Source organism: Neophocaena asiaeorientalis, unplaced genomic scaffold (genome assembly GCF_003031525.2).
Source record: "Neophocaena asiaeorientalis asiaeorientalis breed wild unplaced genomic scaffold, Neophocaena_asiaeorientalis_V1.1 scaffold171, whole genome shotgun sequence".
Classification (NCBI taxonomy): Eukaryota; Metazoa; Chordata; class Mammalia; order Artiodactyla; family Phocoenidae; genus Neophocaena; species Neophocaena asiaeorientalis.
Window position 1 is genome coordinate 7,343,024 of NW_020174013.1, and position 25,740 is coordinate 7,368,763.

The 25,740-nt window shown below is 36.0% G+C and overlaps 1 protein-coding gene across 1 annotated transcript in view; it reads right to left on the reverse strand.

The window, feature by feature from the left end:
• The window catches only part of LRPPRC (leucine rich pentatricopeptide repeat containing), a 105,607-nt gene that overhangs the window by 19,004 nt on the left and 60,863 nt on the right, over window positions 1–25,740 (reverse strand). The window contains exons 25-30 of the mRNA XM_024753499.1: window positions 25,000–25,106; window positions 14,921–14,989; window positions 14,030–14,120; window positions 7,331–7,473; window positions 7,085–7,190; window positions 3,359–3,485 (exon numbers count right to left, since the gene is read on the reverse strand). Of these exons, the coding sequence (XP_024609267.1) occupies window positions 3,359–3,485; window positions 7,085–7,190; window positions 7,331–7,473; window positions 14,030–14,120; window positions 14,921–14,989; window positions 25,000–25,106 (643 nt within the window). The remainder of the gene's footprint in view (window positions 1–3,358; window positions 3,486–7,084; window positions 7,191–7,330; window positions 7,474–14,029; window positions 14,121–14,920; window positions 14,990–24,999; window positions 25,107–25,740) is intronic.

Genomic DNA, 25,740 nt, shown 5'->3' on the forward strand with positions numbered 1-25,740 from the left:
AATTTCCTAAGAATAGAGTTCAGTGTTAACAGAGATTTAAAATAACAATTCATAACCATTACTGCTCTATGAATAAGCAGTTCCCCTCCCTTGAAAGAATTCACTATACCTAAATTTTTATTTTGAAACACAAGGAAATGTTGTAATTCTAACTAAAAATGAAAGAAAGTCATTCTTTTTTTCTTTCAAAAATTTTAAAGGCATCTGTTACTTTTGAGGTTCCATTACTTGTTGGGAAGGTTAAGTAACCTTCTTAAACTGCAGAAATCTCACTAGTAGTCATGTGAATCCGCAATACATTAGAGACAGCAAAGGTACAGCAAAAACAAAGACTGCATTAGTTCACAGAGAAAACAACTGCTCCTAAGATTGAACAGGTGGCATCATGTAGGTAACCGTAACAGACTGCTATTTATAGAGTATATTTATAGAATAATAATAGAGTAGTAGTGCCAGAATAATACTGGGGGTACCACCACTTGCTACAGTAGCTCATTTGGTCACACCATATTACAATAAAGATGCCTCTAAAAAAAAAAGCAACAATTATTTTTCATTCTGATCACTGATGCAGAGCCAGAAGGGGAAGAGATGACCTAGTGGAACACTGGCAACGCTGGAACCAGGAAACAAATCCAGAGAAGTTATACGACATTCCTCCAGTAACAGAGAATTGGAACTCTAACTTCCGCTTCTGAATTCCCAGTCCAGAGTTATTTTCAAAAGTACCCAATGTAGATCTAACCCAAGATACGATTCTTCATAGTCAGATATAACGTTTTATTGGTTCAAAGAAAAGGATGTGCACAGATCCCCAGATTAAGTGCCTCTGGGCATTCTAAAGCTTGGCATCTAGGAATCTCTTTGGGCCCACACAACTACATGGGGAAGGCAGCTACAAAATACTCCTGGAAGATAACACAGGGGAAGATAAAAGTAACCTCAGGAGTACAGAAAGGTTTCATGAACATCTAGAGAGGGAGGGAAGAAAAGAAGATAAACCTACATTTTACAGGTTGTGGACATAAGTGTAAATAGAAGGGCTGTGCTTATAACCATCTTCTAGGTCAACAGCTTTCACACTTGTTTGATCAAGCTTCTCAGTCAGACATAGTAAGAAATGAGGTTTTACGGTACATACCAGTGCACTGATATACAGATGCACATATAACTGAAAGCAAATGTTCACAAAATATCTCTACTACATGGAATGCTTTGATATTTTCTATTCTATTTAACTAAAAAAGATGTTGATTCTGCCCCACTAAAGAGAGTCCATGATCCACTAACAGGTTATAAATGCAATCTGAAAAACTACTCTAGATCAGGGGTCTCCAGCAAGAGGTATGCACACTGTGTGAATGCTCTAAGGTGAGACAAGAAAATGTTTAAGTTTCTATTTTTAAATCTTATTCTCCAAAAAACTGCTATTTTTGGAGTATGCTCTATAATATACTTACATATCACATACTTACAGTAGTACAGCTCACTGATAATGGTATGTGATCAAAGTGTTTAAGATGTGATCCTTGACTCACCTGGGGTGTTTAGTAAAATGCAGATTCCTGGGCCCCACGCCAGATCAGGTGAGTCAGAACCTTTGAGGTGGGTGGTGGGTTATCTGTTTATGCTACCAGAATGTGAGGCTCACCATTCTAGAACAAGCCCAATTAAAATGAAAGAATTATAATTTGTACTTTTGGGAAGTATTTCAGAGGTCTCTGTGACCAACCTCAGGACTAAAAGACTTGAAAAAGATTTGCTTCCATCTCCTCAGTTAATCATACCCAATTCTCAACACAAAATGTTCCTCTCTTTTTTCTGCCACCCTTTCCTCCCAAATCACTGTTGTTTCAAAACACCTTTGATAATTGTGGACAGTGTTTAGATAATAATTTTCCAAGAAAAGTAACTGTAGGAAAAAACCTGCACCTCCTGGATGACTTCAATGGTTATAGATGACAGGATGCTGTTCAATGTCACATTTTCCAAGTCACTAATTGAGGATGTACTGAGTATTCCAGAGAGGGATAATTTAATTAGCAACTGAGTAAAAACACAAATGAGACACAATGCATTAAAAACCTGAACTTAAAAGTCTCAGTGTGACCGTCCTATATCAACACATAGAAGTGATTCAAGATCATAGATATATATGGTATATGTGTGTATCCATACATATATAGTACTTATGTGTATATATATGAATTATATACACTGTGTGTGTGTGTATGTGTCAATAGATACAGGTATATTTCCACAGACAAGTACAGTCATACACAACGTATTTTTCAAAATGTACTGAAACATAAACAGTAAACACGGCCCTGTGGTGCATAACTTTAACATAACACTAATATTAACGCCAGGTTTTCCAGTGAATTCCAAGAATGGCAAACATCCATTTTCTATTCAGGATTCTAATATTCCAAAAGTGCTGCGACTTAAAAATTTTGAAGGCCAAAAGTTAGCCAGGAGAGATTATTTCAAAACTTAGAATATACTAGGAAAAGGTTGACCTTTGCCATTGAAAATAAAGCTATTGACTCATCAACAGGACAGGTGTACCTTCCAGAGCAGGTGACCTTGATCTTCTCCTTTCTAGGCCCTTTCTGATTAATTACTTAACTTTGAAGGTAACTCCTTGGGGATAAGACAACAGAGTCAGTTAACTGACACAACACCAGGGAAGAAAACTGTATTCTCGTTCTGATTAACAAAGTATTTTACTCTAGGGAACTAGCCAGAGACAAAACCACTACCGTCACTAACACCAATACCACTAAACAGATTACAAAACAAGAAGGGGAAAGAGAAAAGGTATTTAAAATGTGTTGAGTACCATATATTTTCTCTACTTCACTCTATCTCCTTCAATAACTAGACGAAATCATTAATGTAAGATTTATTATCATCTACTCATTATACAGAAGAAAAACTGAGGCTCAGAGATAGGAGGAAATTTTCCCACGAGCTTTCAAGTAAGATTCAAACCCTTGCCTAAGTTCAAAGCCCTTGATGTCTTCATGTATCAGGCTGCTTCCACCATAAAAGGTACACAGTTGGAGTTGCTGAACAAGAAACAGAATATGATTTAAAAAACTACTTTCCTATATATGAATAGAATACATGAGTTGTGAGGTTACATAAGGTAAAATAAAATATACTGCAGTGTGCAGGGCTAATACAAGTTATATTTTTTTGTAGGTTAAAAACCCCCATAAAATTAGAAAAACATTTCATATAATTTTTGTGACTAGTTGAAGACAATTAAGCAACTGCTACTACAATACATCAGAAAAATCCTAATGATAGTTGATATTTAAGTGTGAGGTTTAATAGATGAACTAATACTTACAAATCTTTCACTTGCACTGCTTGTGTAGGATTATCCTTCATCAACAGTAAATTTATAAGACTGGCATAAGTTTCACTATTGAACACAACGTTTTGCTTTTTTGCTTTCAGGAAAATATTAAATGCATCTATGAAGGAAAAAAACAACAAAAAATGAGATGACATTATTCTGAAATGGCAAAAAAGGAGGGGGAAAAGCCCTAAAACAAAGCCCGAAACCCCCATATTTCTGCTTCTTTTAATACTCACTCACTATACCACTCTACAGAGACACACACTGACCAAGCAAGCAGATGTTATCACTCTTCTAATCTTTAAAAAACAAAGTGACAGTTATGAAAACTACTACTTAATCCAAATGGATGGTACCAGAAAGGGCTTCGTTTTAAAATTATTTTTCATACTAGCTCTCTAGAGTCAATAAATTATTTTCATGCCAATAAAAACGAAAAAGAGCTCTTCTGAATTTGTTTATCAAAAGATGATCCCAGTTTCCAGCTTCAAAATAAATTGCAAAATGTGTGTTAAAGTCCAAACAAACCAGGGGTATAATTTAGATTGAGGGGAGCAAAAGATTCACTTTAAAGCGCTCCTGAATCCGTAAGTGGGTGGTTCCTGCGGTTAAGACTCCAACACAACAGCATTACAGTGAGTATAGCCTGTAATGCTAAAATTAGGAGATCAAATTATTTGGCTACGACAGGACTTATACAAAAACATACAATTTTCAAATATACAGATATCTAACAAGTAAACTAAGCAACATTTGTTTGACTGATTAACAGTTTTATTTCACTTGTTCACAATAACTGTCAGTGAATGAAAAGATGTTACCAAAAGAGAAGTAACTACACTTTTCAGTCACTTACTTTTCTGAAATAAAATTGCCTGGCTATAAACATCCAACTGAAACTACAATCCACACTCTGGTGTGTATAAACACATCACAATAAAGATGGGGCATAACTGAACTATCACATAAGAGCTTTTAAGGATATAAAGCTCCATGTAAAGAAATATAGAACACACAAATAGGAATGAACACGATATTAACGCTCAGAAGAACATTCTGAGCTACTTTGGAGGTTTCTAAACAAGCAGACATTATGCTTGTGTTTACATTACAAGTTAGGGGAGTTTGAATTAGCCCTTCAATTAAACTGAAGTGACAATATCAAAAACTTAGTTAACTTTCAAGTTAAATTCAGAGAAAACAAGAGAAAAAGGTTATGATCTTAATATTTGTATATTCACTAAGAAAAGATAGGATCTATCATTCAGTACATAATGCATATATTTTCCTTTTAATAGAGGTTAGAAGTTATGATGTACTGCAACTATTGGCTACATCCCAACAAGCGTATATAATAGTTCACTACTTTGCTGAATGAAAATACACAGTAAGTACAATTTGAATATTTAAGGTAACAAAATAACCTAGAAAAGCTTACTAGTGGTCTTCTAAAACTGTAGTCTTGAATTCAATTTTCAAAGTATTCATATTTTGCCAAGCATTCAATTCTGAGATATACATAAAAGTAACTCAAACCTCTGCAGAATTAACAGAATGAAACCAACTAGATAAATGTAAATTGTATATTGAAACTAGAAGAGGGGACTTCCCTGGTGGCACAGTGGTTAACAATCCGCCTGCCAAGGCAGGGGACATGGGTTCGAGCCCTGTTCCAGGAAGATCCCACATGCCACAGAGCAACTAAGCCTGTGCACCACTACTGAGCCTGCGCTCTAGAGCCCACGAGCCACAACTACTGAAGCCCGCGTGCCTAGAGCCCATGCTCTGAAACAAGAGAAGCCACTGCAATGAGAAGCCTGTGCACCGCGACAAAGAGTAGCCCCCGCTCGCCGCAAATAAAGCCAGCGCGCAGCAATGGAGACCCAACACAGCCGAAAAAAATAAATAAATTTATTTTTTAAAAAAATTAAAAAAAAACTAGAATAGGGGTATATCTTTACATTTATAATATACACTGCATTACATTTAGTTAGCTAGTTAAAATGTTTTTACTTAAATAAAAACAACAATTAAAAAAAGGCAATATATGGAGCTTTGGAATCTTTAAACAGGAAGTATACACTAACTTTACATTCATTTCAATCAAATCAAAATTCCATTAGAATATTTAAATAGTATTGATAATAATGAACTTTATATTTAGGTTTAAGAGATACATGGTGAAAGACTCAAGGATATATAGACTGAATATGCAACAAAGGAAAATGACTCAGAAAGAATAAAGTTACTCTGCAGTATTAAGAAAGCTTAAGAGCTTAGCTTAATTCCTCCTTCAGACACTTTATGTCAGTGTCACAAAATTTCTAGTTAAGAAATTAAAGGGTTTGGACTTCCCTGGTGGAGCAGTGGTTAAGAATCTGCCTGCCAATGCAGGGGACATGGGTTCGATCCCTGGTCCAGGAAGATCCCATATGCCACAGAGCAACTAAGCCCGTGTGCCACAACTACTGAGCCTGCGCTCTAGAGCTGGCGAGCCACAACTACTGAGCCCACGTGCCACAACTACTGAAGCTCACACACCTAGAGCCCGTGCTCTGCAACAAGAGAAGCCACCGCAACGAGAAGCCTGCGCGCCACAACGAAGAGTAGCCCCCGCTTGCCACAACTAGAGAAAAGCCAGTGCACACCAGAGAAGACCCAACACAGACATAAATAAATAAAATTAAATTAAAAATACAATATTAAAAAAAGAAATTAAAAGGTTCTATAAATTTCTAAATTGATAATGTTCTACTGAAGGGAGCTCAAAACTGTCAATACTAAAATGAAAAGAAAATCTGCTGCATAATGGTTAAATTATCATAAAGCATACTTGAAAATGTACACAAAAACTGGAGGAGTTAAAGGTAACAGTAGCAAAATTAACAAAAATGAAGGAAACAAAAGTAATATATGATCTGGGGAGAGTACAACGAAGTCTAAATGAAAACATCTAGAATGTGATAGGCAAGCTTGTATCAGAGGGCTCAAGATGGTCAAAGAAATTTTAAAGTAGTCACAATAGAGGTAGGCATACCTTCAGGTAAGTTTACCGCTGAAGAAAGGGAAGAAACGCAAGAAACAGGGCTCATGTCCTGCCTTCAACCTCGAGATACTGCTTAACACACACTAGTATGATGGTTAATGCCCTAATCATTTTTTGCTTTCACGTAAAAATATGTAACAAATACACTTGCCAAAAAATTAATGATAATGCTATTTTCAAAGTGTAATTTTTGAAAAATGCACTATTTTAGTTTTTATTATGAAAAATTTCAAATGTACAGAAAAATATAAAAAATAGTATAATAACCCCCTCCACGTACCCATCACCTACACCTAATAATTAACATTTTGCCAGATTTGTTTAACCATTTTTTTATGGCTTAAGTACTTTAAAATAAATTACAGAAATCTTGATTTTTTTCCCATTTCTCAATACTTCATTATAGATCTCAAAATTTGAGGACATTTTCCTATAAATCATAATGCTGTTATCGTATCTAATAAAATGAGTGATTCCTTAATGACCCACTACTCAGTCGATATTTAAATTTTCCCAATTGTCCCAAAATGTCTTTGTTAACTTAAAAAATGAAAGAAAATAATTAATATATACAATTTAAGTTCCATCTCTACCCGAGATCACTAATGATTTGTTGGGCTTAGATCCCATGTTGCTATCAGAAAGAAGACCCCAGTGTACACGTTTACCTTTGTCTTTCTTCCTGTGGCAGGCATTCAATAGCTCTTTCTGGAGACTAACTTCTACAGGTGAGGGTGATGAAGTCAGGGAATGTTTTTCATCCTCATACCACAACTTAAAAATAAAATCATTCAATTAAACAAAAAGTGGTAAACACAACAGTGACCTTTTCAGTGTAAAGCTGGGCTAATCTATAACCTAAAGTTATAGACAAACAACAAAATCTGTTATGCTTACAGTTAAAAACAAATTACCTCAGGTACGTCAAATGGAACCTCTTGGTTACTGTTCCTAAGGATTTCCGCTAATAACCTTAATGTCCTTCCACGAGGAATAATATTTTCTTCTTGCATTTTATTCCAGACAGCATCAGCTCTTTGCCAGTCACCATTCACTTCTGTAAAAATAAGCAGAAATTAATGAACGTACTCAATAGAATTCATGACAATATTCAGAACTATTTTTATTTGATGCTGAAGGAAGTATTCCAAACATTGCCTCCAGGGAAAGGACCAGGGTGATTGTGGACCAAAGGTAAGAAGACTTCTTTCTGTATACCTTTTTGTATCTTTTGAATTTTAAACCATAGAAATTACTTACCTATTAAAAAATAGAAAAAAAAATCCACACTTTATTAAGAACTTTGAAAATCATGTTGATACAAAGTTTACCTTTTTAAAGTAACTGAGAAATTGCCCACTGTTAAAATCAAAATCAGAAACAGGTAACAATTCAACTATGACCAGTAGACTTTGGAAAGACGATGGGATACACATATACAGTACAGTACAGAGCTGAAGGTCTAAAATGACTGAAAGTGTGCAAATGTATGATTTTTGTCAAAAGTGACAAATCAACAAACCTTTTTCCCTTAGTTAAGTAGGGAGAATTCTGTCTCTTCTGTCAACTTGAAGAATTTCTATGTCAGTGTGTAATAGATTTCTGATAATGCCCTCAGACTAAGTAAGATCACAGGAAGTTTACTGGAAAGAAATAGGCAGCTTCCTTCATAATGAAATATCTAGTTCCTTCTATGTGGTAACCTAGTCTTCACAAATAGCAAAGACTTAAGAATCAAGAACTTATTTTTAAACATTCTAACGGGTTTTGAAAAAAGAAAAGATCAAGCCATTTCTGCTTGTGAAAAACTAGAGCAAAATATGAAAAATGTCTTATGACACTAAATTCAATATACCTATTAGGCACAAAGAAGTATTGTTTTAAATGTGGCCTTTTAAAAAAAATTTGCTAATATGAATATCTTAATGGTGTATGGTCAGCTCCAGGAAGAGGGTGTGTTTCAGGACACAAATGTTCCAGAAAACATGAGTAAATTTGTTTCTCAAAAATACCAAAATACTAAAACACATGGAATTTTCCTAGATTTCCCTCCCACCCTAAAACTGAAAAGCTAAGCTTTTTGATAACTGACTCCTGGAAGTAAAAAACTCAAAGAACAAAAACAAAACACATTCACACTCCATCAGAAACCTGCAATAAAGAAAAAGATAACAAGCAGAGAATTTCCCAGGGGTCATACAAAGATTGCAGCCCAAACTTTCATAAGGAATATGCTGAAAGGTGGCCCAAACAGTAGAAATTAACCTAAAGTTCAGAGTGATTTTATACATACTTTGACAATAAAAATCAGCCTAATATAAAACCCTTATTAAATTTACAATCAATTTTCAAAGCAAGACTCTCATAAGATAATTATGCTTTTCCTTCATTAAAATGTTCTCATGTAATGTAAAATGCAAGAGTAATTTTTCAAGTATGTTAATGTATAAAACTTTATACATAAAGGTTATCAAATACACTTTAATTTATTTGATTAAATAAAAAACAAAAACCCAAGCCCCCAAATCTTTAATTCTGTAGAAGGGGAAAGGGGAACCACTTTTGTTCTGTGCCAAAGAGTACTATGGACTGTGGGGGACACAGGGAAGATTTCCAAGCGCTGGGAACAGCCCTGCTAAGGTGTTTTTTAAAGAGATTAATTTTTAAGCTAACATAACTATTATGTTATGTGAAGAGGTAGATGAGGTACAACTCTGCCTTCAGACTGAAAGAACTCTGGGAAGGTAATTCTTTTTAAAAAAGCACAAACTATATGAAAAGCTTCTACTTTGGGAGAACAAGATATAACAGAGATGCACCTATTCAAATGGACTAGCAGCTTGTAACAAGAAAATTTTTTCAAAATACAGGTGAGAACTAAGTGCATACAGCATAAAACAACTGAGATATAGACACTTTTTTTTTTGGAAAAAAAAATCTTGGAAATGTACCTGGATCACAGAATACATAACAAAAATTTGAGGCAATCAAACTAGTCAGTGCCAAAATCTGCAGCCGTGCTCTCACGAAGGCACAGAAGGGCCATGCCTTTCTTTCATAGTATCCCTCTGGGGCTTAAAATTCCTTCAACCAAGACAACAATCATACTTGTTATCTGAAGAATCAAACAGCCACAAACCTGGGCTGTGACCAGGGAATGGACACTCCCTCAATAATTCCATCACTTTCCTGGAACTCACCGTGTCCTCTTTAAAGAATAAGAGCACTGACTACTAAATGATTTGAGAACTCTTAAGCTATAAAACCAAAGATTTTTGACACTATCAGTGAATTTTACAGGAACAGACATAGTTATGGGGCTTCATTTATGGCTATTTGACCAGTGTGTAACAACAGCTGGCACTTCACATGGGGTTTCTATGGTATTTAAACTAAGAGATGAAGATTTCTAGAGATCAGGATTTTAATTACAAAGCTGATAAATTTTTACATATTACTGATAGGATGGGGCAATTTCTAAATTCCCCATGTGTCAATCACCTGATAATGGTCTCTAAATATCATTCCCCTCTAAAATAAGGACTCCAGGTTTGGGACAGGAATTATGCCACGTACACCTGGATGGTCTTGTTTGGCCTGAAAATAAGGACCTATCAAAGACTAATGGGGTTATGACCCAGCAATCCCACTACTCAGCATATACCCTGAGAAAACCATAATTCAAAAAGAGTCATGCACCACAAAGTTCATTGCAGCACTAACCCCCTCCCCACGAAAAAAAAAAAAAAAAAAAAAAAAAGGTATTTCAGGAAAAAAAACCAACATACTAATGGGGTGTGTCAAATGACACAGGAGCTGATGCAACGGGGTTCCCAGTGGCCAAAGATGGGACAATTTGAGCACCCAAAAGAATAATGGCTGCGACAAACTGAAACACAAATATACAAAAAAAAATTAATAAACTCATTAAAAAAATTTTAATTATCAACTTAGGAGGTTCCAGGGACACCAGCACTTGAAGCTGGTAATTAAAGGGAGAAAAGGCAGGGCTTCTCAGTAGTGCAGTGGCTGAGAATCCGCCTGCCAATGCAGGTGACATGGGTTCAAGACCTGGTCCAGGAAGATCCCACGTGCCACCGAGCAACTAAGCCCGTGCGCCACAACTACTGAGCCTGCACTCTAGAGAGCCCGTGCGCCTAGAGTCCGTGCTCCACAACAAGAGGAGCCACCGCAATGAGAAGCCCACACACTGCAATGAAGAGTAGCCCCCGCTCGCCACAACTAGAGAAAAGCCCACGCGCAGCAAAGACCCAACACAGCCATTAATAAATAAATTAATTAAAAAAAAAAGAGGAGAAAAAGTAAGTATATATCTTTTCCTGTGAATTTATTTCATAATAATTTTTAAAAAACCACAGAACACAGAGCATGAAACATGTAGAGCATTAAACAATCAAAATAATAGGTGTATATGTAAAAAAATACATGGATAGAAATGTAGAGAGAATTAATTGGAAGGATGGACACTTCCAAGTGCACTCTAAGGTGTGGACGCACAATGACATTTCCAAATTTTGCTCTGTACACTACTGCACTGCTTGAATCTTCAGTAATTTAGAATATATTCATGTTGTATTTGTATAATACTGGAGGGGGGGAAAAGACCACACAGTGTGAAAAGAAATGTCAGTGGTCATAAGTACTTGAAGAAAATAGCACGTAAATAACTTCTTAGGATAAAGGCTCAGGTTTTAGATGTTGGGGTTTTAAAAACAGATTCAAAGAATTTTTATTACAAAATTATGAATGTAAGACAGCTTTAGTTTTGGCTACAGTACTGTATGTATACAAAGAATAAACTATCTTTACTTTGTATATGTAAAGAAACTGAAGTGTTTCAAATATAAGAAAATGGTTAAGAAGGTGAAAATACTGTCATTTAGAAATAAAATATTCCTTATAGTATTGTCATTTAGAAATAATAGTACATATGCAGGTGAGGGAGTTGTTTCATTCATGTAATGTTTAGGAACTAATTTTACAAGACTATCACAATGAAAGGTCAAAATGTATTAGAAAGGATAGAACTGAAGTTTGAATTACAGCTGATTCTTGTAACAGACCACCTATGAACATCATATATGGAACAAGTAGAAAATGAAAACAGGTTTAGGTCAGCTAGTATTTAAAGGGATGAAAAGAGTTACATTTGCTATTCCTTAATCTAGATTATAGTCATATGGATGCTGCTGTCATAAACCATGGAGTAATGTATCTTTGTCTTGTACATGTTTCTGTAGTATGTTGTAATTCACAACAAAATAAGTGTGTATACCTGTGTGAAAGGTACTGTTTTAAAATAAACAAGCAAAACTGCTCTTTAACAAATAAACCCAAATAATTAAATGAACTCCTTTCAAGGGTGAAAATTACATCATGAAAAAGAATGAGCTCATAAAAAATTCCAATAGGTGAAACAAATCGTTTTCTCAGAAATCCACAATCTAAAACATGGATTTTTTTTCATGTGTTACAGGGCCACATTTCATATGTCATTCCATACTGTATGTTCCTTTTCAAATAAATTGAGTCCACAGTGCTTTATTTAACATATTTAAGTAGTGGTCCAAGTCAGAGGGCAACACAGAGGGGGCCAGGTCTCAGGAGGAGAAACCTTACTTTTTCTTCAGAAAGGGAAGGATCAGGGTTATCACAACCACATTATTGATTTATAGCAGTATAGAAGTTGGGAAGTAAACAAACTGGGTTAAAAAGTATACTTCCCTATAATGATTCCTCCAGCTTCCAGTTCCAGGAGAGGCCACTTTCATGTTACCTCAGCCTCAGAGGCTCCTCAGCTAAGGAGAGGAGAGAGCCTCAGACTATTGGCTCAAATACAGAGCTGGAAGCGGGGTGTCCATCAGAACAGATAGAGGGGATTAAAGAAAAGAAAAGGGTAATAAACCTCAGAGTTTATAAGAGTTCCTGCTTATCCCTAAAGGAAATTTTAAGATGAACTTCAAAGCTGTTTTTTCTTTTCTTTCTTTTTAAAAAAGCAACAGCAAAAGGTCATCTGCAGAGGAGAAGGAAGTCCGTAAGGCTGGCTGCCTCTCATCCTTCCCTGGACTACCGCTGTACCTCATGCATCCTTACAGCTGTTCTTTCACCCCAAGGTATTCTCAGCGTTGGTTCAGGTCTAACTCTTCTGAGCACTACCTTTCTATCTGCAGTGCCTACCTCAACGGCTAGCACAGTAAGGGCTTCAGAGTTTTTCTGAACGAAAGTTTATATAGTCTTCTTATGGGAATGATTTTAAAGGCTTAGATTCATCTGGACATATAAGTTTAGTATTTTTTTTTTTAGTTTGCATAAAATTAGAATTAAAAAAAAAAATTAGAATTTAAGCAAGAAACAGTTCTTCAAAAGTAAGAAAAAGCAGGGGAAGGAGGGAGAATCAGCACTCAAATACAGGTTATAATCCACTAATTAAGGACTAAATACCTAAAACCTAAGTTTTTAAATTCTACACATTCAACAACAACCTGAGCATTGTGTGCCAGAATCTGATCATATTCAAGCCAAAGTTTTAAGAATTACGTTGTGGTATGTCAATGCAACCAACAAATGAAATGTAAATTTTACAGCAAGTCTTATTTTACATACACCATCAAGATGTAAGACAAAGCTTCCAATGACAATAAACACAAGTTCAAAAAGACAAATAAAATCACCTTATTCATTGCTGTCTGTGTTTGGTGAAGGAAAACTTCCCAAAAGAAAAAGAGAAGAAGAAATCTAGATCAAATATCTATGAAGAAAAAGAAGGAAGGAAAGGAAGGAAGAAAGGTCACTGACTATTCTAAGTATTGTTCCTCTCTACCCAAATACCCTAAGAGACTGCACAGTCCTAGAGTACTGTTTGACAATAGAGGTCAAACGTTTCAGAAAAGTTCATCACTTTTAACCCTTAATAAAAACACAAATTCAGCCTACGGAAACAATTAAGGGTGTTAACAAATATTAGATGCAAAGATGACTAATGTAGTGTTATTTTATAATATGGAAAACTGAAATCTATTCACTTGTCTAGCAGTAGGAGACTGGCTAAGTAAATTCTAGTATATCTGTTCAATGTAGCCATTTGTAGGTGAAAAAATGTAGAAAAACATTTTTAATATAGAACTGAGTCAAAACTATATTATAATACAATCACATTTTAAAAAGTAATTGTTCAGCAATGAGTTTGTATCAATATGCATTTTTCTGGAAAAAGATCTATATACATGAACATGTCAATGATTACCTATTCATAGAAGTGACTAATAAATCTACTAAAGAAATTAAATTAAAAGAAAACAAAGAATAGTCTCTCAAAAACTCCTATTAAATTCTGTGGCTCTGATGAAGATTTTTCTCACCTTCTCATTATTGCAGCAAGAATGTCAGAAATTATGAAGATTGTAGGGTATCTAGTGATACAATATAACATTTTGTGAGAAAATTCAATCTGGCCTCTACGTGAGCCTCTGTTTAAGACTCCACATTTGACAACCCCTGGAGCTTCCTCACAGCCTGATATTCCTTTCTGGCCACTGCGTTCCATAGAATAAATGTCTCAAAATGAAAACACGAGGAATAGTCAGCTTACTTACTGTATAGTTTTAGCAGACTGTAGTATAGCTGGTCTCTATCACACTCAAATAGCTTCTGTGTCAGCTCCACTAATTTTTCTAGAGTTTCAACCTTAAAAATAAGATTAACAGATGGATCTAGATTGTGTAAAGGACATTTTATAGTTGACAAATCACAGGTGAATAATCCTTCAAATTAACTTTAACCAAAGGGCAGATTAACTTCACTTCAAAAGTTAAAGGACTGAGCACAACTTCGTAAATGTACTTAATGCCACTAAACTGTACACTTAAAAATAGCTAAAATGATAAACTTGATGTTATATGTATTTTATCATAATTTTTTTAAAATGTTAAGTTAAAGGGCTAAAAGACACTTTGGAGTCAATAACATACATGAATAATTATCTAGTTGAGGGAACCTCCACAAAGGAGCATTCTGTAGAATTCAAAGGTATTTAGGGTGGAGGACTCAGTGAGTATATCTGTATTTGTTCATAGGAATATTCCTCTACCCAAACTTTAAACTCCTCTTTCCCTGTGGCTTTTTCTTGGCAGGATGTGAACAGATATCTGTGCTGGAGTAGAGGTAAAGTAGAAACTCCAATGGGCTCCCATCAAGTGACTCCTCTGGTCACTAATGACTGAAGCAGATTTAAATTGCCAAAGAAACATTAGCTGGCTCAAACCAACAAGTAGAATAAAGCAAGCTAAAATCTTCAGAGCCCAAGTTAAAATTTTTAGGGATTCCACTGGACCTCAGAAACCAGAATTAAGCTATTGCTTATCTGGAAAACAACCAAGATAAGCAATGCTGCATCACCTGAACTCCCCAAACGCTCACAGGCCATGTAGGACACTTGCTTTCTACTCACAGTTTTAGGTGAGTGAGACCAGAAATTAAACACAAACCTGGTTACTTGCAATACATCTATCACAAAACCACTGAAGTCTTGTAGGCCGAGCTCTAATGCCTGGAGTCTGTAAAATAAAATAATCATACAGCACACAGGTAAGGCTTTAGCTAAATGTTAATTTTCCCTCAAAGACAAAATAGTTTTCCTTCTAATGACCCTGCTTCCTCCCTGACAAATGTATATACTAAAAGAAACCTATAACTTAATCCCACAGTTATCAAAGACCTTTAGGATTAGAACAAACTATACTTAACCAGTGTCTAGAAGATTCAGGTTATTTCAAAACGTTACTTTGTAGGTCAATTTTCATTCCATAAATCTTTAATTATTAAAAATGGCTAAGCTTTCTGTAGCTCAAAAAGAAACCTTGAAATGATGGACTAAAAAACTCCAAAATATGTCAAATTAAACACACACACACACACACACACACACACCCCCCTTCAGAGATCCCAATAGATTCAGGAAGCAAAAACTATTAATATGTTATGTTGACTTATTAACAATTGTCACAATGATAAAACCAATGGCTTTTAAAGAAACATGCTTTGTAAAAATCAGTGATAAAAGTATTGATTACCACACATTTGCCTAGTATCTAAAACTAAACGTTTAAAGAGCTAAGTACTAAAAACAAGCTAAGTACTTAAAATTAGTTCATAGTCTTAGTTTATTTCAGTAATTGCGATGTGTGTTATAGCCTCAATTAGGAATTACTAAGGTTTAGTCAATAACTCTGGCTTCAAAACAATTACTTTACAATTCTGGATACTGAAATAAAAGACAAACCACTTCACATATAATTCCAAGGATCTGTCACTCTACTTCCAGTATTTTCATCATCTGTAATAGGGCTTCCCTATTAAAGACTACATTTCCCAGCATTATGATAAGAAAACAACATACTCATTACCCTGGTTGCTCCAGTCCAGAGGACGTACATTTACTGCTTTCTCCACTCAGTTTTGTGGACGACACCAGGCAACCCTCACATCTGATCTCTTATTTATAAGTCCTCATTACTTTTTTTTTGTGTGTGTGGAACGCGGGCCTCTCACTGTTGTGGCCTCTCCCGTTGCGGAGCACGGGCTCTGGACGCGCAGGCTCAGCGGCCATGGCTCACGGGCCCAGCCGCTCCGCGGCATGTGGGATCTTCCTGGACTGGAGCACGAACCCGTGTCTCCTGCATTGGCAGGCGGACTCTCAACCACTGTGCCACCAGGGAAGCCCCCTCATTACTTTTTATTTCTTAAAAATAGTATTGTAGGGACTTCCCTGGTGGTGCAGTGGTTAAGAATCCACCTGCTAATGCACGGGACATAGGTTTGAGCCCTGGTCCGGGAAGATCCCACATGCCGCGGAGCAACTAGGCCCGTGCACCACAACTACTGAGGCTGCGCTCTAGAGCCTGCACACCACAACTACTGAGCCCGCGTGCTCTAACTACTGAAGCCCATGCACCTAGAGCCCGTGCTCCGCAACAAGAGAAGCCACCGCAATGAGAAGCCCGCGCACCACAACGAAGAATAGCCCCCACTCGCTGCAACTAGAGAAAGCTTGTGCACAGCAACGAAGACCCAATGCAGTCAAAAATAAATTAAATAAACTTTAAAAAATAGTATTGTACAATGTTAAATTAAAAACTGACACAAGAACTAACATCTCAGAGCTTTGGTAGAATGACAGAAAAATTGGTACAGAAGAAGTTGTATAAGTGTTCTCATTCTAACTGTGCAAGTACCCACATTTTGCGATACACGAAATATATGTTGAATAATTAACTGTTGATCTATATTCTCAAACACCATTAATATTTACATTTGTACACAATTTCTACTCAAGTATTTTCTCACATTATCTGTTTTGTTTCACATGCATTACATTGAAAATGAAGCCAACATCAAATGTATACAAAAAGCCCTTGAAAAAATACTAGATAATCCTCTTTAGAACATGGCAAAATGCAAGAGCTACATTCACTTATAACTTTCAATATTATGTCTCATCCAAATGCCAATGATCTGACTAGCACAACTTTTATGGCAAACTCTTCCTTTTTGTGGCTGATTAATCTGCCTGTCACTGGCAGGACAACTGACTTATACGGCAGTTGTGTGCTTCATTTTGAAATTGAGAACTGTTTTCAAAAATAAATCTCAATCATCAAAACAACATCTAGGTCAGATTAACTAAATCTCCTAGGCTTCTGTAATAGTCTACATTTCTGGCTTATCTGTTAACATCTTATTGAATTTTAAACATTGCAAATTTAAAGTAAAAATGAAAAACGTAATAAAACATGCAGAAGAATAGAATTTTAATTGGGATGCTAAATGTAACTTATCCAAAACCAGTTACTGCTTAATTAAAACAATGAACTCAACTCTTAATTTTTCCTGTTTTTGTTACATACAATCTATTTAATAGAAAGTGAGGATAAAGTAATTACTGTAATTAAAAAAAAAAAAGGGACTTCCCTGATGGCGCAGGGGTTAAGAATCCACCTGCCAATGGAGGGGACATGTGTTTGATGCCTGATCCGGGAAGATGCCACATGCCACAGAGCAACTAAGCCCATGCACCACAACTACTGAAGCCCGTGTGCCCTAGAGCCCGTGCGCCGCAACTCCTGAGCCCATGCGCCTAGAGCCCGTGCTCTGCAACAAGAGAAGCCACCTCAATGAGAAGCCTGCAATGAAGAGTAGCCACCACTTGCCACAGCTAGAGAAAGCCCGCACGCAGCAACGAAGACCCAATGCAAGCAAAAATACAAACAAACAACTTCCCCAAACCAAAATACAGCATGTTTGTTTCCACCTGGGTTACTGTGCTTCAAAACACTCTGTGTGCAGTTCCAATTCAGTACTAGGTTCACTTGTATAAGAAAAAAAGTAATCCAAAATAAAAAAATAATTTTCATTAATTTCATTATATTACCTTGATGTAAATCTGTTAGCATAATAGGCTTCAATGTACACTAGTGAAAATAGGTATCAAGTAATTATTACCTTTAAAGTGAAAACAGATGAAGATTCTTCTACTTCAAACTCTATCTCAAAGGCAATCATTTTAAATTTAACTAAAATAGTGATTTTTACCTGCTCTGAGTTTTCTTACCATTACTGCTAGAAATGGAAAATAGAAAACAAACAACTACTCTGGCTTCATGTCCTTTAGCTGGAGTAGTAGGAGGAAAATCAAGTGCATGAGGTATATGGGACAAACAAAAACAGCAATAACGCAATTACTTATCCCCATAGCCAGGAGAGCAAGGAGAAAAAGGGGTATCATGGAAATTATTAAACCTTTCAATAATTGTCCTTTTCTGTAAAATCTCCAGAGACAGACTTAAGGACCATGGTCTAGTAAGGAGGAAAATATGTCTGAGCAAGTCAAACTAACAGTTTAACTATCATTAACTAAATATGATCCAGGTGTTACAGAAAATACTAAGTAAACTAACTCATGGAAGAGGGGTATGAATTTGCCTGAGAACTGACATCTCTTGAAATTCTAGGGCTGGAGGGGGAAACTATCTCTAAAATCCCTTCTTTATATATAAGATCCATTCTGGCTTATTAAGGAAGGCAAATTAGGATAAAACCCTGAATTTGATCTATTAAAGAACAAAGGGAAGAGGAACAAAGGTTGGGAGATTGCTGTAATCCAAACTTTTGGTCCTAAAGGCAGAGACATAAAAAGAAGAGTTTTGCCTCCTGAGAAGACAGCAAATTTACTCTGGCTGAAGTGTGATGGAAGGGTAATAGCAGATAAGACGAGAGGGAAAAGTCAAGAAAGAGTAAGTTTGGAGCAACGATAAGTTGTTTTGGTGGTTCAGATATTAAGGGTCGAGAGATCATGGAGGTTGTATTGAAATACATAAATATATCAAATAAGCACGTCCTACACCTTCAACTTATGAAATGTTATATCCTATCTCAATTTTTAAAAGAGAGAGATCATGGAGGTAGAAATGGTGTAAGGGAACCAACAGAAAATGTGAAATCAGGACGTGATTTCAAATTCCATGACTACTACTAACTAAATAAGCTCCACACTCACACCCTGAACTGAATGAAGTTTCATTGCCCTAATTAGTTGTTATGTGAGGCTCACGTGAAGATGTACATGAAAATCATTTGAGAAGTATAAAAATGTTACCAATATTGGTTAACTTGTAATCTAGGTTTGAACCTCAAGGGATGAGGTTAGAAAAAGAAATGCTAAATAAGTTTAAAGCAGACTCTTACTCATCTTTGTGTTTGTATCCTGAGAACTTAGTGCCTGGCACATGGCAGGCAATCAGTAAGTGATTACTGAACTGCTCAAAGGGTTAAGAATAAAATTAAATAATATACTGCTTTATAGAAACCTTTAATATGGTTACTTAACATTTCATGTCATTATTTAACTTTTTGTACTTGTTTTTATCATCTCTCCCTGGACTTAACCTCCAGTCTTAATACACAAAATGAATGATCTAAACTGTTAATTTATTTAAATGACCTGCAACACTTCCTTCCTGGGAGGTGAATGAAGTACCTTAAAAGACACTTGGCCGAAAGAATGAAGTCATTTTTTTTTTTTAAAACAAAGAAATACCACTCTATTTTTTCATAATTTCTAGCAAAAAAGCATGCGACTAGAACTCAGGAGGCCTGAGTTTTAGTCCAAATCTTTGCTACTATGAACCATAAAAGAGGTACCATCTATAAAAACATAACAAAATTTCTCAGGCCTTTGCACAGACAGTGCCCTCTAAGTGAAATGCTTTTGCTCCCATTCTTTATGTGGCTGGCTCCCAGTTCATCCTTTAGTTCTCATCCCAAATATCACTTCCTCAGAAAGATCTAGTCTGAAACAGATGCTTTCTACAGCACTTTCTGTTACAGCAATTATTGCATTTTATGGATTCATCTTTTTAAGGTCTATCTTTAGAACAAGACTGTAAGATGTGAGTCATAATTATTTATTGAAGGGCAGGAGGGAGGGACAGAAGGAGGGGAAATTGGTCAAACTGGGAAGCCATTCGAATATTATCAACCACCTTAGTTAAAGGACTTCATCCAGTAAGTTTTAGGTGACGAAATCTGCCAATGCCAACTTATAAGGGTTCATGATGGGAGATGCTGTATCAGATCTAAGTTAGAGCTTAGTTTCTCTCAAGTCAGAGCTTAGATGATATTATGCCTCTGTTAATTCACCATACCTTCTGCTAAGGTCACTATCCTTCAATTATTAGATATCATTTGAGATGACTGAGTAAAGTGTCTTAAAAATCCCTACAACAGGGCTTCCCTGGTGGCGCAGTGGTTGAGAGTCCACCTGCCAATGCAGGGGACGCAGGCTCGTGCCCTGGTCCGGGAAGATCCCACATGCCGCGGAGCGGCTAGGCCCGTGAGCCATGGCCGCTGAGCCTGCGCGTCTGGAGCCTGTGCTCCGCAACAGGAGAGGCCACAACAGTGAGAGGGCTGCGTACCGCAAACAACAACAACAACAAAACCCCTACAACCACTATCCTAATTCAGATACTATTAATCTCACTGTCCCCAACCCCCTTTCATCCATCACACATTCTTCTGCTAGTATAAATTTCTTTCTAACACTGCTGAGCGTTCACTGTCTTCTGCATGAACTCAAGCCTGCTTATTCTGATATTGAAGGGTCTCTGGGAACAATCTACCCTTACAAAATACTTCCTATAAATCCTATACCCCGGGATGAAAGAACTATTTAAGAAATCAGAAAGAAATAAAACTTTGTTTGCAGATGACAAGATATTATATGCAGAAAATCCTAAAGACTCCACCAAAAAACTATTAGAACTAATCAACGGATTCAGTAAAGTTGCAGGATACAAAATCAACATATAGAAATCAGTTTCGTTTCTATCCACTAGCAGAATATCTGAAAAAAATAAAATACCATTCACAAGATGAGCAAAATGATTAAAAAAAAAACAACCTAGGAATAAATTTAACCAAGGTTGTGAAAGATCTGTACACTGAAAACTATAAGACTTTGATGAAAGAAACTGAAGACATAAATAAATGAAAAAGTACCCCGTGTTCATGGATCAGAAGAATTAATATTGTTAAAATGTCTATACTATCCAAAGCTATCTATAGAGTCAGTGAAATCCCTATCAAAATTCTGAATGGCATTTTTCACAGAAATAGAAAAACAAATCCTAAAATTTGTATGGAACCACAAAAGATCACAAATAGCCAAAGCAGCCCTGAAAAAGAACAAAGCTGGAGGCATCACTCTTCCTAAAACTACACTACAAAGCTATAATAATCAAACAGAATGGTACTGGAATAAAAACAGAAGCAAAGACCAATGGAACAGAATCAGAAATAAACCTTCACATATATAGTCAACTAATATTTGACAAGGGAGCCAAGAATACTCAACAGGAAAAGGATAGTCTCTTTAATAAATGGTATTGGGAAAACTAGATAATCACATGCAGTAGAATAAAATTAAACCCCTATCTTTCACCACTTACAAAAATTAACTTGCAATGGATTAAAGACTTTAACATAAAGCCTGAAATCATAAATCTCCCAGAACAAAACACAGGGGAAAAGCTCCCTGATACTGGTCTTGGCAACAATTTTTTGGATAAGACACAAAAGCATAAGTGAAAAAAGCAAAAATAAATAAGTGGGACTACATCAAACTAAAAAGCTTCTGTACAGCAAGAGAAACAATCAACAAAATTAAAAGGCAACCTATGAAATGAGAGAAAATATTTGCAAGTCATACACACACGCGCACACACACACCACACACACTATTCAGCCGTGAGAAAGAAATTCTGCCATTTGCAACAATGAAGATGGACCATGAAAGCATTATGCTAAGGAAAATAAGTCAGACAGAGATATGGAAAAACTGTATGATATCCCTTACATGTGAAATCTAAAAAAGCTGAACTCCTAAAAACAGTGCATAGAATGGTGGTTGCCAGCGTCTTGGGGTGGGGAGAAATGGGGAGATGTTGGTCAAATGGTACAAACTTCCAGTTCTAAGACGAACAGGTACTGGGGATCTAACGTACAACATGGCAGTTATACTTAATAATACAGCGTGCACGTACACACACACACACACACTCTCATATACTTGAAAGATGCTAAGAGTAGATCTTAAATGTTCTCACCACAAAAAAGAAATGGTAATTACATGAGGTAATGGAGGTGTTAACTAACACTACAGTGATAATCATTTTGCAATATATAAGTACATCAAACCAACAGGTTGTACACCTTAAACTTATACAATGTTAAATGTCACTTGTATCTCAATGAAGCTGGAGAAAAAAAAGGAACTACTTAGAGACTTCCCTTTTCTACTTCTTTGTTCTACCTCTAATATCTTAAATACATTGCCCAACACTATCAAACTCCCAAACGTTAACAGTACTTACCACATCCATCAAGCCACACCCTAAACCCCATTTTCTCAATAAAGTCTTACCTAATTTCCTACACTGGGAGTAACTTTCTCTCTTGAACTCTCAGAACTATTTGTATTTTTCTTACAGCAGTCAACACTTCTCAGTCTTATATAGACATTATCTTCATGTATTAATCTCACATTAGCTCCTTGAGGGTGGATGTAAGTCTTATTTACTTTTCTCTCTCTTTTACTAGAAAATAACACTCTTTCTGAGTATATATACAATAAGAATACATATGCTCATTACTGAAAACTCAGAAAATACAGAAAAGTATATAGCAAAATGCCAGCTATAATTCCACCCTCCTGCAATAATCCATGGGTAGAATTAAAATATAAAACTATGTTAAAACGTATTATATACATGTATGTATACCAACTCATTTTAAAAGCACAGGTCATATTATACACTGAATCTTGTCTCTTTCTTTACTTAATGAGACCATTTGTATGACTTGGTTTATCTTATCTCCCACAGTGTTTCAAATACAAAGAAGCTTTATTGTATATTTTGCTTTGGAAATTCAACTCTAGTGAATCTACCCATTGATGAGACACTATTGTGTTTTGGGGAATAATAAAAATGTTCCTCAGTATTTATAATATTCTTTCATATGGTGATACAGTCCTAGTTTATTAATTTTCATTACTTTTAATATTTCCAATCATCCTTAGAAAACCACAAGAGAGAACTCCAGGTCTTGAATTTTAATAGTAAAAAAATCAAGTTCCCACTTTAATTCAATTCCAACTAACCATTAAAAAAAACAAAAAAAACCCTAAAAACGTGCTTCAGTATATTTCCATATATTGCACACCCTGCTGTCCTACCCTAGAGTACTGCAGAGGGATTCTGTAAAGCTATTCTGTATCCTTTAAGCAATTCTGTACACATTCACTATAAAAACTGTGCCATCAGTAGACAGCCATTCCTAAATGATTACACTCAATGATGTTGTACATTGGCAAAGCTTTAAAGTAATTAAGATGCAGCCTCCTCTCGCCTATTCATGTGACAAACATGCACCTTATGCTAAGCATCATACTGTGAATTATGTGGGATGAAGAAAACACAATCTCTACCTTTAAGGGGCAAAGAGAATTAATAATATTGATTACTACCATAATCCAGGAAACATGCAAGCTGCTTTACATACATTATGTGATTGAATCTTAAAGAAAGATACTATATTCCCTTTTAGAGATGAGGAAGCTTAGAAAGGTTTAGTAACTTATTTATTATCACACTAGCAAGTAGATGTCAGAAGGAGAACCCACTCATGCCTTTTGTGCTTCCTATTATGTCTTGCTTATTACACAAAGAGAGGCACATGATTTCCTGCTGTAGAACCTCTAATCACTATTATCTGAATACCTGAGCTTTATTTCTGCTCTGATCAGTGCCTTACTAATACTGATAACATGCATACAGAGTACAGAACTCAACAGGCAGACAGCTTCTCTCATTTTCAGATACATACACCGTGCACTTTCAATGAGAGAATTTATAACATTTTCTAGAAAATACAAATGAACTACTCGAGCTATAGAAGCACCTGTCCAAGACAGCATACTCCACACTTCCCTCCGACAGGAGGACAGATTGAGTTAAAGACAGATAGAAATATAAGAAAGTTCTGAATTAATTTCACAGTCCTTTTTCATACTAGACTTTTCTTTGAAAAATGTCAAGAGAAACTAATAATTTTCTGGGATGTGTGCCTCTATTTTCAAATCCATTATAAGCAGTCATCAACATAAAAACAAGGAGGCCAAACACCACCTTTATGTCTCATCCACCATGGGCACTTTTGGGAAAAGACATGGAGTAACAGTAAAGTATATCTGAGAGAAAAATGATTACTGATGTATTCACAAGTTTATTTTACTCACATTAAAAGTAATATTTCTTAAGGCGATGGGTCCATCTTCTCTGAAATGATTTTTTTAGGAGATACAGAATTGTTTAATAGTGAAATTAATCACAATTTGGACAGACTTTATCGTTGCCCTTTGACTTATCAATTTCAGTAAGCAAAATTTCAATCAAGCCTAGGTTAAAATATACTAATCCTAAATAGCCCAGGTCTGTCACCTACCATTTCCCGTAAGCTGCTTACCACAGTGAAAAAAAAGAAGAAATTTTAAATTAAATGCCAAACACCTGCAGACAGCACTTGTTTGGCTGATTAACTTATAGACAAGCATTACAAATAAATCTGAGCATGGTCTGCAGCAAATTAAATTCCACTGCTTTTAAGAACAAAGAATTCCTTGGCAAAGAGGATTAGCAATTTTACACACAGGAATGCCAGTTTAATTGTTCCACAATCCAAGATTTAATATGCAAATATCATTTTGATATATAACAGTGAATTTAACAAAGTGAAGAAACAAATTCAATATACAACCAGGCTGCCTTTTCTGAAGTGCAATTATATACAATAAAGAAGCTGGCCGAGTCTCTCCCTCTCACCCCACATTACTGAGACTGAATTATATTAACATGAATCAGAACATGTGTAATTAAAGGTTAAAATTTGTAAACATATTCTAATTAAGAGTCTAAATAGCTGTACAATTAGAACAGTGGAGTTAAAATCATACCTCAATGATCTTCTTGGCCTCTTTGTAATTTCCTGTTTGTAGGAAGGCAAAGAAGAGATCATACAGCATAGTCATTTCACCTTGTTCTTGGCTCACAAAGTCCATTGCTAGAGAGGAGAGAAGAAAATATATTAGAAGACAAAATATAGACTAACTATATCACTTGAAGAGTTCTGAACAAATACAAGAAAACTTTAAAACAAATATTTAGAATAACTTAAAGGTTATAGCTAAATCAACCAATTTTCTGTCACATTCATTATGTAACAGCATACATTTATGACATTAAGTACCTGTGACTAGCTTAAAAGAGAACTGGTGAGGATAAGGCTGAAAATCTCACAAAGGCAGATCATCAAGAAGCGGACCAAAAAATAACAGAGGGGGGCTTCCCTGGTGGCGCAGTGGTTGAGAGTCCACCTGCCGATGCAGGGGACATGGGTTCGTGCCCCGGTCCGGGAAGATCCCACATGCCACGGAGTGGCTAGGCCCGTGAGCCATGGCTGCTGAGCCTGCGCGTCCGGAGCCAGTGCTCCGCAACGGGAGAGGCCACAACAGTGAGAGGCCCGCGTACCACACACACACACAAAAAAAACAAGAGGGGTGACTTTTCAAAATGAAGTTACTAAAATCAAGTACATTTATAATGTTAAAAATCTACCTGATATTTTTCAACTCAGAAGTGTAACAAAGTTTCTCTGGATGTGCCTGCCTTCTTGTTCAATTCTCTCTTCACAGCAA